Source organism: Simochromis diagramma, unplaced genomic scaffold (assembly GCF_900408965.1).
Source record: "Simochromis diagramma unplaced genomic scaffold, fSimDia1.1 OVJJ01000802.1, whole genome shotgun sequence".
In the NCBI taxonomy this organism is placed as follows: Eukaryota; Metazoa; Chordata; class Actinopteri; order Cichliformes; family Cichlidae; genus Simochromis; species Simochromis diagramma.
The window spans coordinates 25,295,726-25,309,209 of record NW_024387492.1 but is presented as its reverse complement, the minus strand read 5'-3'; the positions used below and the strand labels follow the sequence as shown (position 1 = coordinate 25,309,209).

Here is a 13,484-nt window from a genome sequence, read left to right as displayed (position 1 = left end):
CCATCAGAGAGAGAGAGTGTGTGTGAACGTGTTAAAGACTGAACACTAAAATGTTTTCAGGTGATACAGAAAAAGAAATAAACTGCTGGGATTAAAAATTGTGTGAATAATGAGATTTAAAATTCCATCACATGTACTGACAATCAGCATCACACATGAGATATGTCATTTGATTAAAAAAAAATCTTAATTTAATTTAATCTTGGTTTCTCTGAAACATTTTGTATATTTTAAATAATCAGAATGTTACACAGAGTTTATTGGTCATTTCACATAAATCATAATGCACAGAAAATAATTGGGTTGGATGGTTGGTTGGTTGATCAGCTTTGTGATTTGGGGAGTTTTTTAAATGTCCGCCTACTAATGGTAACTGTTTTCACATTTTAAACAATTCAGATTTAGTAGACTCTTCCTGTTTATTAATCACATTAGAAAGTGAAGAAATAATAGATAATCAATAATAATAATCACTGTAAACCAGCCAAAGTAAAACTAGGTCTTTGGTAAATGTGATCTAGGAGCTTGTATGCACCAGGTCCAAGCAGTTATGGTGTTATTTTTATGCCACTATTCTGAGCGCACGTTAAAAAAAATTTGCAGGTGCAAGTGTTGCATTTTGAGGAGAAATTTATTTTGAGCGAAGAAAAGCTAAATTTGAGTGAACAAAATTCATTGCAGTGTGCAAAAAATGTATTTCAGTGTTTGCTATTATCCATACACACACAGAATAGCAGCCCCTGTTGCTCTGTTTTTGCACTTGCGCTTGCTTGCAATGTGTTGCTTGCGCTCTCAACATTTCTGTCCGTGCACGTTCAACTCTTTCTGTACACTGTTATATTTGTGCCACAAAACCAGCCAATCAGTTGTTTTGGTCTCCAATCAGCTCAAAATGACGAAATGCAATATCCCAGAATCCATTTCGTCCAAAACTCAAACGAGGCAGTGGCAGAAAAACACAGAGTGGCGGAGTTTGAAATATTACTCTTTCTGGGTCACAAAATAAACTTTTAAGATATTTTCATGCGAGAATGGTGCTGTGTAAACTTCAAATATCTGCTCGATTTATCAAGACATCACATATTTGCATAAGTGCTCTAACATTTTGTTAGAGCACTTATAGCGGTGTACAGAAAGAGTTGAGCGCGCACAGGCAGAAATGTTGAGAGCGCAAGCAACACATTGCGAGCAAGCGCAAATACAAAAACTGAGTGAGAGGGGCTGCTATTGTGTATGTGTGGATAATAGCAAACACTGAAATACATTTTTTGCACACAGCAATGAATTTTGTTCACTCAAATTTAGCTTTTCTTCGCTCAAAATAAATTTCTCCTCAAAATGCAACACTTGCACCTGCAAATTTTTTTTTTTTAACGTGCGCTCAGAATAGTGGCACAAAAATAATGCCATAAGCAGTCCCCTCTTCAGTGCAACAGTGAGGAAATAAAGCTGTTGTGTAAGACGGTTTGGGTTTTGGCACTGATTAAATAATGGAATGTGCTTTTGTTTTTGTTTTTGCTTTTCATCTTTCATTTTGTTTCATGGGAAGATGTTATGCAGTTTGACCTGTTAGGTTGATGCTCTGAGTTCTTCAGAATCACAACCAGTCAAACAGGATCCATTTGTAAGCTTAATGCTGTATGTCAGAATAGAGGTGAGAATTTAAGGGTGCAAGACTGAATGACAATAGACACTGACATTTATGTGATGTGATGGATTTGCATACATAATGACAGTCATGACATCAAACACTGTGAAACAGGGACAGTTTCAGACATTTAGATATTTCTAGAGTGTTGATTCTTTGACTGGTAATTCTCATTTAGCTCATGGATATCACAATCCCTGAATACATCTGTTTATTGCAGCAATGGACTGTGACTTTTACAGGAAGGCAAGCAAATGTGACACTTTGTTTAACTGGCAATAATTCAATAATGCAACGTATTCTATAAAAACATGTTTGTATGTACTCTGCTTAACAAATTTATTAGAGCACCACCCAGTATAAGGTTTGTGCCACATCTGCTCTAAATGATCAGTACAGGTAATTACTAAATCATTTATATTTCTTTAATGGTTAATCCAGCAGTATGTGCAAGCAAGCTCTTTAATGGAAATTATATTTTTTTGCTAAAAGTTGATTTTTCAACTGCTTTACAAATAAAAGCAGAAAAAAAGAAGGAAATGATTACTTTTGGATTAAGATCAAGATCCAGACGTGTGTGTGTGTGCGCGCGCGTACACACACACACAATGCAAAACACAGTACTGCCTGTGGGAAACTGAGGGAAATTTAAAACTGGTGGCTAAGGGTAGGCGTAAATTTAGTAAAATTATAATTCACATTGGCAGTAATGACACCAGTTACGTCAATCCGAGGTCACTAAAATCAATATTGAATTGGTGCGGTGGCCTTTATAGATAATTGGGAAACTTTCTGGAGGAAACGTGGTTTTGTTAGGAGAGACTGCATCCATTCCACTTTGGATGGAGCAGCTCTCATTTCTAGAAATCTGGCCAAATGTATTAAGCCCCACAAAAATGCTCAGACTTTTTATCTGATTTAGTGCTCACCTCACATAATTATTTTGGGTGATTTTAACATGTATGTAGACGCTAAAAATGACAGCCTCAACACAACTCTCGGAGGCTCTCGGAGGAGGCGGACACACTTTTTCTCCTCTCCTCTCCGTTATCTTCCCTGCTTAGTTCTTATGTCCTTGTCTAGTCTCGTGTGTTTTTGTGTTTTTTTTTTTTTTGTTTTTTTTTTTTTTTTTGTATTACTTTCCCTGGAACACTCTCTCACAGTCTGTTTCTAAAACCTAAAGAGAATTATTGATTTGATCAACTGGTCTCTGAATGCTATTGACACCCTTTTCTCAACAAGAAGTCTGGGCTCGGGAGAGCCCGAGTGCTCTGGAGGGACTTTCCCTGTCAGATACACGATGGACGGGAGGCAGGAATGGAGGGTCGTGTGCCTGGTGGGACTGTCGATCGAGGATGCTGAATAGGGATGGGTACCGGTATCCGGTGCCATCATGGCACCGGTTCTGACATAAACGGTAGTAACCAGACCGAAAAGCAGCGCACATTTCGGTGCTTTATTTCAGTGCTTTTTTTTTTTTTTTTCCCCTGACATGTCATACACTTTGAATTCTAGCCAATCATTTTACGTTTCCGAGGATAGTAGGCGGGTCCAGGTACGTACGTTCTTTTAGAGCAGAGCTACAGATTAAAAATGCCCAAGGCGAAGCGGTCAAAAGTCTGGCTGTACTTCACAGCAAAATATGCAAACTCAGCAGCCTGCAACAAGTGCTTTAAGGTGATACTGTGATACTGTCAAAGGAAGTAACACCTCAAATCCAATGAAACACCTGGTGACGCATAGCGTTTTTTTTAAAAGCTGAAAAATGCGCCGTATTCGATAGCTTGCTGCGAGACCTCACACAGAGCACATCTACTGCAGGTGTGGTGCCTGTTATCGGACCCGGAGTTAGCAACATCCCCCAAGAACCCAAAGAGGAGAGTCCTGGCCCCTAGCCCTGCCAGTGTAGCAGAAATGGTGACTGATGATGGCAGCAGCAGCCGTTCTTCTCTGCGTGAGTAGCTTAATGTTGTTCGTGTGTAATTTACGTTGAGTAAGCTAACCACGTTATTACATTAATGCATGTAAGGTGAACTAGCAAACATCATCATAGCTACATGCGGCTGTCTTCTTGTTTGATGGCAGATACTCCCTTCACCCTGGCCAAAAAGGCTAAAATGACCAAAGAAAAAGTGGAAAACAGTTAAACATGAGAGGTTTTTGGACAAAGTTTGTGTTTTTTCCATTGATTAAGCACTTCTTCCAGCCAAGAGTGATACCATATATGCCCTATAGCTGCAGAAAAGGCTAACATTGTTATCTTTTTACAAAAAACATAGCTGAACATGAGAGGTTTTTGGACCAATTTTGTGTTCTCCATTCTTTAAGCACCAGTTTGAGCACCGTTTAAGCACCGGCACCGTTTCAAAAGTACCGGTTTGGCACCGGGTATCGGATAAAACCTAAACGATACCCATCCCTAATGCTGAAGATATCTACCTATTCGGAACCATGATAACAGGGTTCTTGCTGATCGGAGCTGGCTTGGCCCGGGCTTATCGGAGAATTAAAAAAGCGGAACCGGCTGTTTATACACCCCCCAAGGCTGCCCGCTGGGATTGAAACGATGGGACGAGGCGCGACTTCTCAGAACGGGCTCATTGAGAGCAGCATGGTTAAGACCTTGGAGATGCTTACAGCTGCTGTGAATACTCAGAATAACACCTCTGAGCGTATATTGGATTACATCAAGGAGAGGCCTGCTCAGAATAACACCTTTGAGCGAAAGTTGGATTACATCGTGGAACAGCTGACTGCAGTCGTGAGTTCTCAGAATCGGTTCTCTGAGCAAAAGAATGACAACACCATGGAACGCAAGTTTGATAACATCATGGGGAAGCTCGCGGTTCTCCAATGGGAGATTGAGAGACCAGTGTCGGAGTGTTAAAGAACAGCTTTGAAATTTTCATGAGTTGTTGCAAAAGAAAAATACCATCATAATCTGGCTACCCCTTCGGCACCAGCAGTGGGCTCAAGGCTGGAGCCGAACAAAAACTCCCTGATAACGACTGTGTTGAGTCTGTTCCTTCCCATTCCATGCAAGGCCACCTGGGTTGGCTGGAAGACTGTTTACTTCGCCTGGCAGGGCGAAGGACACTGTCTCAGCTGAACTATGGACACGCACACACATACATATACTGATACTGATAAGCACTCACTGACGCATCACCCTCCCTACCCCGGATCCAACGCCACCTCCAACGCTTACCTCCCCCCCGATGTGGACATCGGGTCAGCTGGAGGCGCAGTCGAAGATTGCAGCGGTCCCAGATCACATGTACACACTGGAACACTTTCCCATGTTGCTTGTCTGTGTTTATTGTGCTATGGTGTGTTGATATATGTGCATTCCTGTATTATCCTTTTGTGTTACACATTTTGATGTTTTTTTTTTTTTTTTTTCCTCGCTACCTAGCCTGACCTGTCTCCCCAATGTGATGTTTGTGTATTGTATGTACGGTCGGCAAGGTCTGTCATCTCGGTTGTGGGCAAAAGACCTGCAACTGACAAATAAAGGCTATCTCATCTCTTATCATCATCTCTCATCAGTTGGCTTCTCTCGAAATGTAAAAGAACCCACCCACCACTTTAATCACACTTTAGATCTTGTTTTAACATATGGCATAGAAGCTGAACATTTAGCAATGTTTCCTGAAAATCCTCCTACCTCTTATTATTTTCTGATAACATTTAAATTTACAATAATCGATTACACAGCAGTGGAGAGTAGACTTCATCACAGCAGATGTCTTTCTGAAAGTGCTGTAACTAAGTTTAAGAATATAATGCACCCACTGTTAGCATCTTCTATGCCCTGTACCAATATAGAGCAGAGCAGCTACCTGACCTACTCCAACAGAGGCTGTTTATCTTGTTAATAATTTAGCCTCCTCACTATGTATGACTCAAATCAGAAGTACTTGACTTCCTGGTATAATTCTCAAATGTACAATTTAAAAGATCATCCTTCAGCCTGGAAATATTATGTCTGAGCATCCGGTGTGTTTGTGGAGTGGACCCAATTGTAGACATGAAATGGAATCTTAACAAAAAATGGGCTGTTTACTTGGCCGAAAAACATGAATATTAAAAAAAGGCAAAATGGACGCGGACAAAACAAAAAACCTAAACTGGGAAAAGCTAGACTGTGTTAACTATGAAAAACAAGACATTAGCATGATTCTGAGCAGGAGTACAAGAGTAACTCTGACAAAAAAAACTGTGAACATGAAACTTGATATAACTTGAACAGAATTATGAGGTACCCGGAATCTGACCTGACATGGACGGAGGAAAACAGAAGCACCAACAACAAACAGAGGGAGACAGAGGGCCTAAATACACAGGAGGGTAATGAGGGAAGTGGAAATACCTGCGGAGACACAGCTGACACAAATAATCATGACATCACAGGGAAAAGTAAAACTAAGCACATTAAACATAGAAACAAGACTTTCAAAATAAAACAGAAAACCTGGAGAGACATGAACTGGGACACAGAAGTTTGAGACAAGAGACAAAGAGAGGCAGCGAGAGAGGGAGAGGGACACAGAGGAGAGAGACACAAGAGGAACCTACATAGACGAGGAGAGAACACATGACACATAGGAAAAGACTCAAACACCGAAACATAGGAGAAACATAAACTAGACTAAACTCAACTAAATCCTAACTAATAATAACCACACAAGAACTTAACATATTTCCAATATAACCAAAGGAATCAAAAAATACAAAATAAACTTAAAACGCTGGGTCACAGACAAAGCCCCTAACAGGAAATAGGTTGTTGCTCGGTAAAAAATTCCTCCTTTATGGAGCGCTTTTTTGCTAGAACATCTTACTATTCATCACTGATTGAAGAAAATAAGATCCAGCCTAGGTTTCTCTTCAGCACTGTAGCCAGCCTGACAAAAAGTCAGAGTGAAAACAAAATTACTCATAATCATTTCACAGATATAACATTATCTATAGCTACTTTCAGTACCACTGATATTCCTTTTCTCCAATTTATCTTTCGGAGTTAACTTCAGTAATTACTCCCTCCAAACCATCAACGTGTCTTTTAGACCCCATTCCTATAAGACTGCCCAAAGAAGTCCTACCATTGATTAATGCTTCAGTCTTAAATATGATCAATCTATGTCTAATAATTGGCTATGTACCACAGGCCTTCAAGCTGGCAGTAGTTAAACCATTACTTAAAAAGCCATCTCTAGACCCAGTGGTCTTAGCTAATTAAAGGCCAGTCTCTAGCCTTCCTTTCATCTCAAAAATTCTTGAAATAGTTTCAGTCAGATTTCAGAGCCCATCACAGTACAGAAACTGCTTTAGTGAAGATTCTAAAGGATGTTTTTATGGCCTCTGACAGTGGAATCATCTCTGTGCTTATCCTGGTAGACCTCAGTGCAGCGTTCAATATTGCTGGCCATATAATCAATACTGTTGACTGCTATTAGAGCAAGTAGAGCATGCTGTAGGTATTACAGGTACTACGCTGCAGTAGTTTGTATCATATCTATCTAATAGACTCCAATTTGATCAGGTAAATGGAGAGTCCTCTTCACACACTAAGGTTAATTATGGAGTTCAACAGGGTTGAGTGCTAGGATCCATTCTGTTTACACTATACATGCATAGCATACATTTTCACTGCTATGCAGATGACACCCAACTTGATCTATCCATGAAGCCAGATAACTCACACCAATTAGTTAAACTGCATCAATGTCTTAAAGACATAAAGACCTGGGTGGTGTTGAAATCTCCCAATTCTTTGAATCTTTGGGCTGAAGGAAGGACAATACTCGGTGTATTTATGCTCAATCAACAATCATTTATTTTCATACAATTCAACACTTAAGAGCATAAGGAGCATCATGATGGGGAGACATGCCTGAAGAGGGTCACAGCAGTCTCAAAATGGTGACGGGTTGCTCAGCTTTTTATAGTCTCTAGTGGCCCCCATCTAGTCGTAAAAGCCAAAACATCACATTCTTTCTCTGTTACAGCGCCTAAGTTATGATCTCGGCAGTTGTTTCTCTGCTTTCTGTAAGGTGGGGGTGTGGAATGTGGTCTGTCTATCTATGTGGCCTCTAACTTTCTACTTCTAAATTAAGATAAAACTGAGGTTATTGCACTAGGCCCTGAAAATCTTAGAAATATAGTATCTAACCAGATTTTTACTCTGGATGGCATTACCTTAGCCTCCAGTAGCACTGTGAGGAAACTTGGAGTCATTTTTGACCAGGATATGTCCTTCAATGCACATATTAAACAAATATGTAGGACTGCTTTCTTCCATTTATGCAATATCTCTAAAATTAGAAATATCCTGTCTCAGTGACACTGAAAAACTAGTTCATGCATTTATTACTTCTAGGTTGGACTACTAAAAAGAATGTCTGACTATGAAATGCACGATTTATTAAAAGAAACTGCTTTGGCTATAATGTAATTGACAAACACAGAGGGAGAAGTATTCCTCTGTATTTGAGTTAAAAAGAGATTATGTTCAAATGAATGTTCATTTGAAAATGAGCTAATGATAAAGTTGATTAATGACGTTAATTTGGATAAACTGAATGAAACATGAAGTATATTCAGAATCAGAATACTTTATTAATTCTGATTCTGATATTAAAATTCAATTACATATGAATATACTATACTATGTTTCATTCAGTTTATCCAATTTAACTTCATCATTCATCAACTTTATCATTAGCTCATTTTCAAATGAACATTCATTTTAACATAATCTCTTTTGTGATGAAATTATTAACATTTCTATGTTAAGTACAACATAGAAAAGAAGAACATGTATTGAAGTGAAAATTTAAAGTTGAAACTTTTGAAACTTTGCTTTCAAAAGTACATGTACATGGAAAAGTCAGACAGATAGAGGATGATAAGGTGCAGCTGGAAATCGGGTGATTTAATGTGATGATCTGATATCACCCGTGGGATCAACTGCTGCCCAAACTTTGAACCTGCAAATCACCTTATATTTTTTGGCTTTTTCTGTTCTCATTTTTGCCATGTTAGATCGTAGATTCAAGAAGATTTGGATTTTCAATGTTTTCCTGCTGGCTTACAACTTCCAAGAATTTCCTCTGATTCCCTTTTGGGTAAAACCTTCAGAAGATTTGGAATTCCACTGTATTCCTGGGAGATTGAATTTCCAGTGGATTGACAGAGGGTTTCTTCTAATATTTGACAACATAGCAAGTCCAAGTTAGGATTTCTGATTGATGGTGGAAAGAATCTGTGCTAAACCCTCACTCTCCTTCTTTAGATATCTGCAGGTTTGGCATCACAGATTTGTTTCTGAAGTATTTCTGCTGGTCCTTCCTTGTGACACCTGAGAGTTTCCTTTTCTTGTCCCCTTTAAAAGGGACAACAAGTTTATAGTCAACTTTTATTTTGTAATTTTTATGGAGTCCTGATGCTACTTACCTTTAGTTTGAACAAAGTAGTAATATAAAAAAGAATAATTACAGCCGCAGTGAATCACCCCAGCAATTATAGAACTGTTTCAGACATGCGATTTTCTTTGATTTTGGCAGGGAAACATGATGTCAAATTCAACACGTGAAGAGCTGCTCCTGAGAGCACTGAAAGATCTGGGAGACAATGAGTTAAAAGAGTTCAAGTGGTACCTGCAAAAGTCTGACGTCCTGGAACGCTTCCCAATAATCCCAAAGAGCAGACTAGATAAGGCAGACAGGCCAGACACAGTGGATCAGATGCTGCAAACATACTGTGAAAACGTGCTTGAGGTCACCAAAAAGGTTTTGAGGAAGCTAGATAGGAATGACCTTGTGCAGATTTTAATTGACCCAAATGCAGAACCTGAAGCAGGTAAGTCATGGAATGATTAACACTCACATGAGAATGATTCCTGGTATCAAGTGCACTTTGTGATGACCATAATTCAGACAGAAAATGTATCTTATTACATTTTCAGTTTGTTATGAACCATGGCATAGAGATGGACTTGATAATTTCAGATGCTGTTCTTTACCTTAATATACAGATGGTAGATCTGAGACGATAGCAAGAAATGGCAATAGTGGGTTTGCGAGGTGAAAAGAATAATAAAGAATAGGACCTATTAATTGCTTTGATATGAAATGTATTTACCACACTCATGGACATGACAGTTATATTTTAATGTTGATGAACAAAACCGCTACAGAAATTTGGGTAATTACTGGTTTTTGCTAAGAACCTGTCCTTGCCATCCTAACCATATTCTGCTTATTTTCCATTGACAACTATCACAATTACATAAATGTACCCTATTTTTTCACAACTGACATTTACTCACATCTACTCTTACCATTTCACTGTTTATTTAGAGGGTTTTGCTGAGTTCCAGAAAAACCTCAAATCCAACCTGATGAAAAAGTTTCAGGAATCAGCTGAAAAACTTAAAGGAGGTAAATCTAAGCTTCAAAATGAGACCTACACAGAGGTCTGCTTCAAAATAGAAAACAGCCAAGAGGTCAACAAGGAACATGAGATCAGACTAATTGAAAAAGCACACAGGAAACCAGACAGACCAGAAACAAGACTTCGATGTGAAGACATCTTCAAAGCTTCACCCATTAAAGACAAACCAATCAGAACAGTGCTGACAAAGGGAATGGCTGGCATTGGGAAAACAGTCTCAACACAGAAGTTCACTCTGGACTGGGCTAAAGACAAAGCCAACCAGGACATCCACTTAACATTTCTATTCACTTTCAGAGAGGTGAATGTACTGGAAGACAAAAAGTTCAGTTTGGTGGAACTTGTGAATCATTTTTTTACTAAAAACAAAGAAGCAGGAATCTGCAGCTTTGAAGGGTTTAAGGTTGTGTTCATCTTTGATGGTCTGGATGAGTGTCGGTTTCCTCTGGACTTCCACAAAACTGCGATCCTGACTGATGCTACAGAATCCACCTCAGTCAGTGTGCTGCTGACAAATCTCATCCGGGGGGATCTGCTTCCCTCTGCTCGCCTTTGGATAACCACACGGCCTGCAGCAGCCAATCAGATCCCTTCTGAGTATGTAAACATTGTGACAGAAGTTATGGGGTTCACTGATGCTCAAAAACTAGACTACTTCAGAAAGAAATTCAGAGATGAGAAGCTTATTGGCAGAATGATCTCTCATATCAAAACTTCACAGAGCTTAAACATCATGTGCCACATTCCAGTCTTCTGCTGCATCACTGCTACAGTTCTGGAGGATATGTTGAAAACTAAAGAGAAAGATGAGCTGCCCAAGACCCTGACTGAGATGTACATCCACCTTTTGATATCTCAAGCCAAAGTTAAGAAGGTCAAGCATCAGGGAGGAACTGATGCTGATCCACAGTGGAATCAAGCAAGCAAGGAGATGATTCTGTCTTTGGGAAAACTGGCTTTTGAGCAGCTACAGAAAGCCAACCTGATCTTTTATGAATCAGACTTGAAAGACTGTGGCATCAGTGTCACAAGTGCCTCAGTATATGCAGGACTTTTTACAGAGATATTTAAAGAGGAGAGAGTGTTGCGCCAGGACAAAGTGTTTTCTTTTATCCACCTGAGTGTTCAGGAGTTTCTGGCTGCTCTGTATGTCCATATGACCTTTTTCAGCTCTGGACTCAATCTGCTGGACGAACTCCAACAATCATCCTGGATTTCTAGACTTTCAAGAAGTAAATCTAATCTCCACCAGAGGGCCGTGGACAAGGCCTTACAGAGCCCAAATGGACACCTGGACTTGTTCCTCCGTTTCCTTCTGGGTCTTTCACTGGAGACCAATCAGATTCTCTTACAAGGCCTACTGAGAAAGACAGGAAGTAGCTCACAGGAAACAGTCCAGTACATCAAGGAAAGGCTTGATGATGGTCTCCCTTCTGAGAAAAGCATCAATTTGTTTCACTGTTTGAATGAAGTGAATGATCATTCTCTATTGGAGGACATCCAGAAGTCATTGAGTTCAGGAAATCTTTACACGAATGATCTATTTCCATCTCAGTGGTCAGCTCTAGTCTTCATCTTATTATCATCAGAAAATCTGGATGTCTTTGACCTGAAGAAATATTCAGCTTCAGAGGAGGTTCTTCTGAAGCTACTGCCTGTGGTTAAAGCCTCCAACAAAGCTTTGTAAGTGCTGTGATATCTATTAAAAGTCATTGGTTAGCTACTATTGATACTCATATGATGATTTTAAAATATGTTTTCGATGGTTTTCTCTGTTGTTGTTTAATTTTTTAGGTTGAGTTCTTGTAACCTGTCAGAGAAAAGTGTAAAAATTCTGTCTCCAGTGCTCAGCTCCCAGTCCTCTTGTCTGAGAGAGCTGGACCTGAGCAACAACAACCTGGAGGATTCAGGAGTGAAGATGCTTTCTACCATACTGGAGGGTCCACATTGTCAACTGGAAACTCTCAGGTCAGGAATGTTAGTGTTGGCTGATGCTCGTCTATGTTTCGCGGCATATTTTATTCTTAGTCTTGGTAAATTTAATTACTATTCAAATTTCTTCTTGATTGCAACATACAGTGTTGCATACATGTCTTAATTTCTCTTTGGTTTTGTGGGCTATTGTTTTAGTTTTAGTTTAGTTTTTTAGTATTAGTTACATATTTGAGATCATCAAACACATTTTTATATCAGACAAAGCTAAACACAATCTGCAGGTTTTTAAATGCTAATTGAATTTATTAAGGTAAAAAAACTATCCAGACTTAACTGGCCTTATGGGAAAAAATGTCAATCTGTAGTTGATGTTGATTTGCATCAATTCTGTCTGTCTTTTTGTGCTAATTTAAAAATCATTGTTATTTTAACATGTCTAATGGTTTGTTTATAAACAGGCTGATTGGCTGTAACTTGTCATGGAGAAGCTGCGAAACTCTTTCTACAGTTATCAGCACACAGTCCTTAAATCTAAAAGAACTGGATGTGAGCAACAATGACCTGCAGGATTCAGGAGTACAACTTTTATCTGCTGGACTGGAGAGTAATCACTGTGTACTTCAAACTCTTAGGTCAGGACTCCACAGTTTCCTCATTTATAAATGATAAAGTGACATTACAGGGAGTGCAGAATTATTAGGCAAATGAGTATTTTGTCCACATCATCCTCTTCATGCATGTTGTCTTACTCCAAGCTGTATAGGCTCGAAAGCCTACTACCAATTAAGCATATTAGGTGATGTGCATCTCTGTAATGAGAAGGGGTGTGGTCTAATGACATCAACACCCTATATCAGGTGTGCATAATTATTAGGCAACGTCCTTTCCTTTGGCAAAATGGGTCAAAAGAAGGACTTGACAGGCTCAGAAAAGTCAAAAATAGTGAGATATCTTGCAGAGGGATGCAGCAGTCTCAAAATTGCAAAGCTTCTGAAGCGTGATCATCGAACAATCAAGCGTTTCATTCAAAATAGTCAACAGGGTCGCAAGAAGCGTGTGGAAAAACCAAGGCGCCAAATAACTGCCCATGAACTGAGAAAAGTCAAGCGTGCAGCTGCCAAGATGCCACTTGCCACCAGTTTGGCCATATTTCAGAGCTGCAACATCACTGGAGTGCCCAAAAGCACAAGGTGTGCAATACTCAGAGACATGGCCAAGGTAAGAAAGGCTGAAAGACGACCACCACTGAACAAGACACACAAGCTGAAACGTCAAGACTGGGCCAAGAAATATCTCAAGACTGGTTTTTCTAAGGTTTTATGGACTGATGAAATGAGAGTGAGTCTTGATGGGCCAGATGGATGGGCCCGTGGCTGGATTGGTAAAGGGCAGAGAGCTCCAGTCCGACTCAGACGCCAGCAAGGTGGAGGTGGAGTACTGGTTT

The 13,484-nt window shown here is 39.6% G+C and overlaps 1 protein-coding gene across 5 annotated transcripts in view; it reads left to right on the top strand.

Annotated features, from left to right (window-relative positions):
- The window catches only part of LOC120724828 (NACHT, LRR and PYD domains-containing protein 3-like), a 35,822-nt gene that overhangs the window by 14,350 nt on the left and 7,988 nt on the right, over positions 1-13,484 (top strand). For 3 of the 5 annotated variants that reach the window (XM_040017274.1, XM_040017276.1, XM_040017275.1), the window contains 4 exons: positions 9,217-9,511; positions 10,012-11,788; positions 11,900-12,073; positions 12,499-12,672. In XM_040017274.1, coding sequence (XP_039873208.1) covers positions 9,217-9,511; positions 10,012-11,788; positions 11,900-12,073; positions 12,499-12,672 — 2,420 coding nt within the window. Of the gene's footprint in view, positions 1-8,412; positions 8,956-9,216; positions 9,512-10,011; positions 11,789-11,899; positions 12,074-12,498; positions 12,673-13,484 lie in introns of those variants that run through there. The other 2 variants (XM_040017273.1, XM_040017277.1) reach the window with 2 other exon arrangements.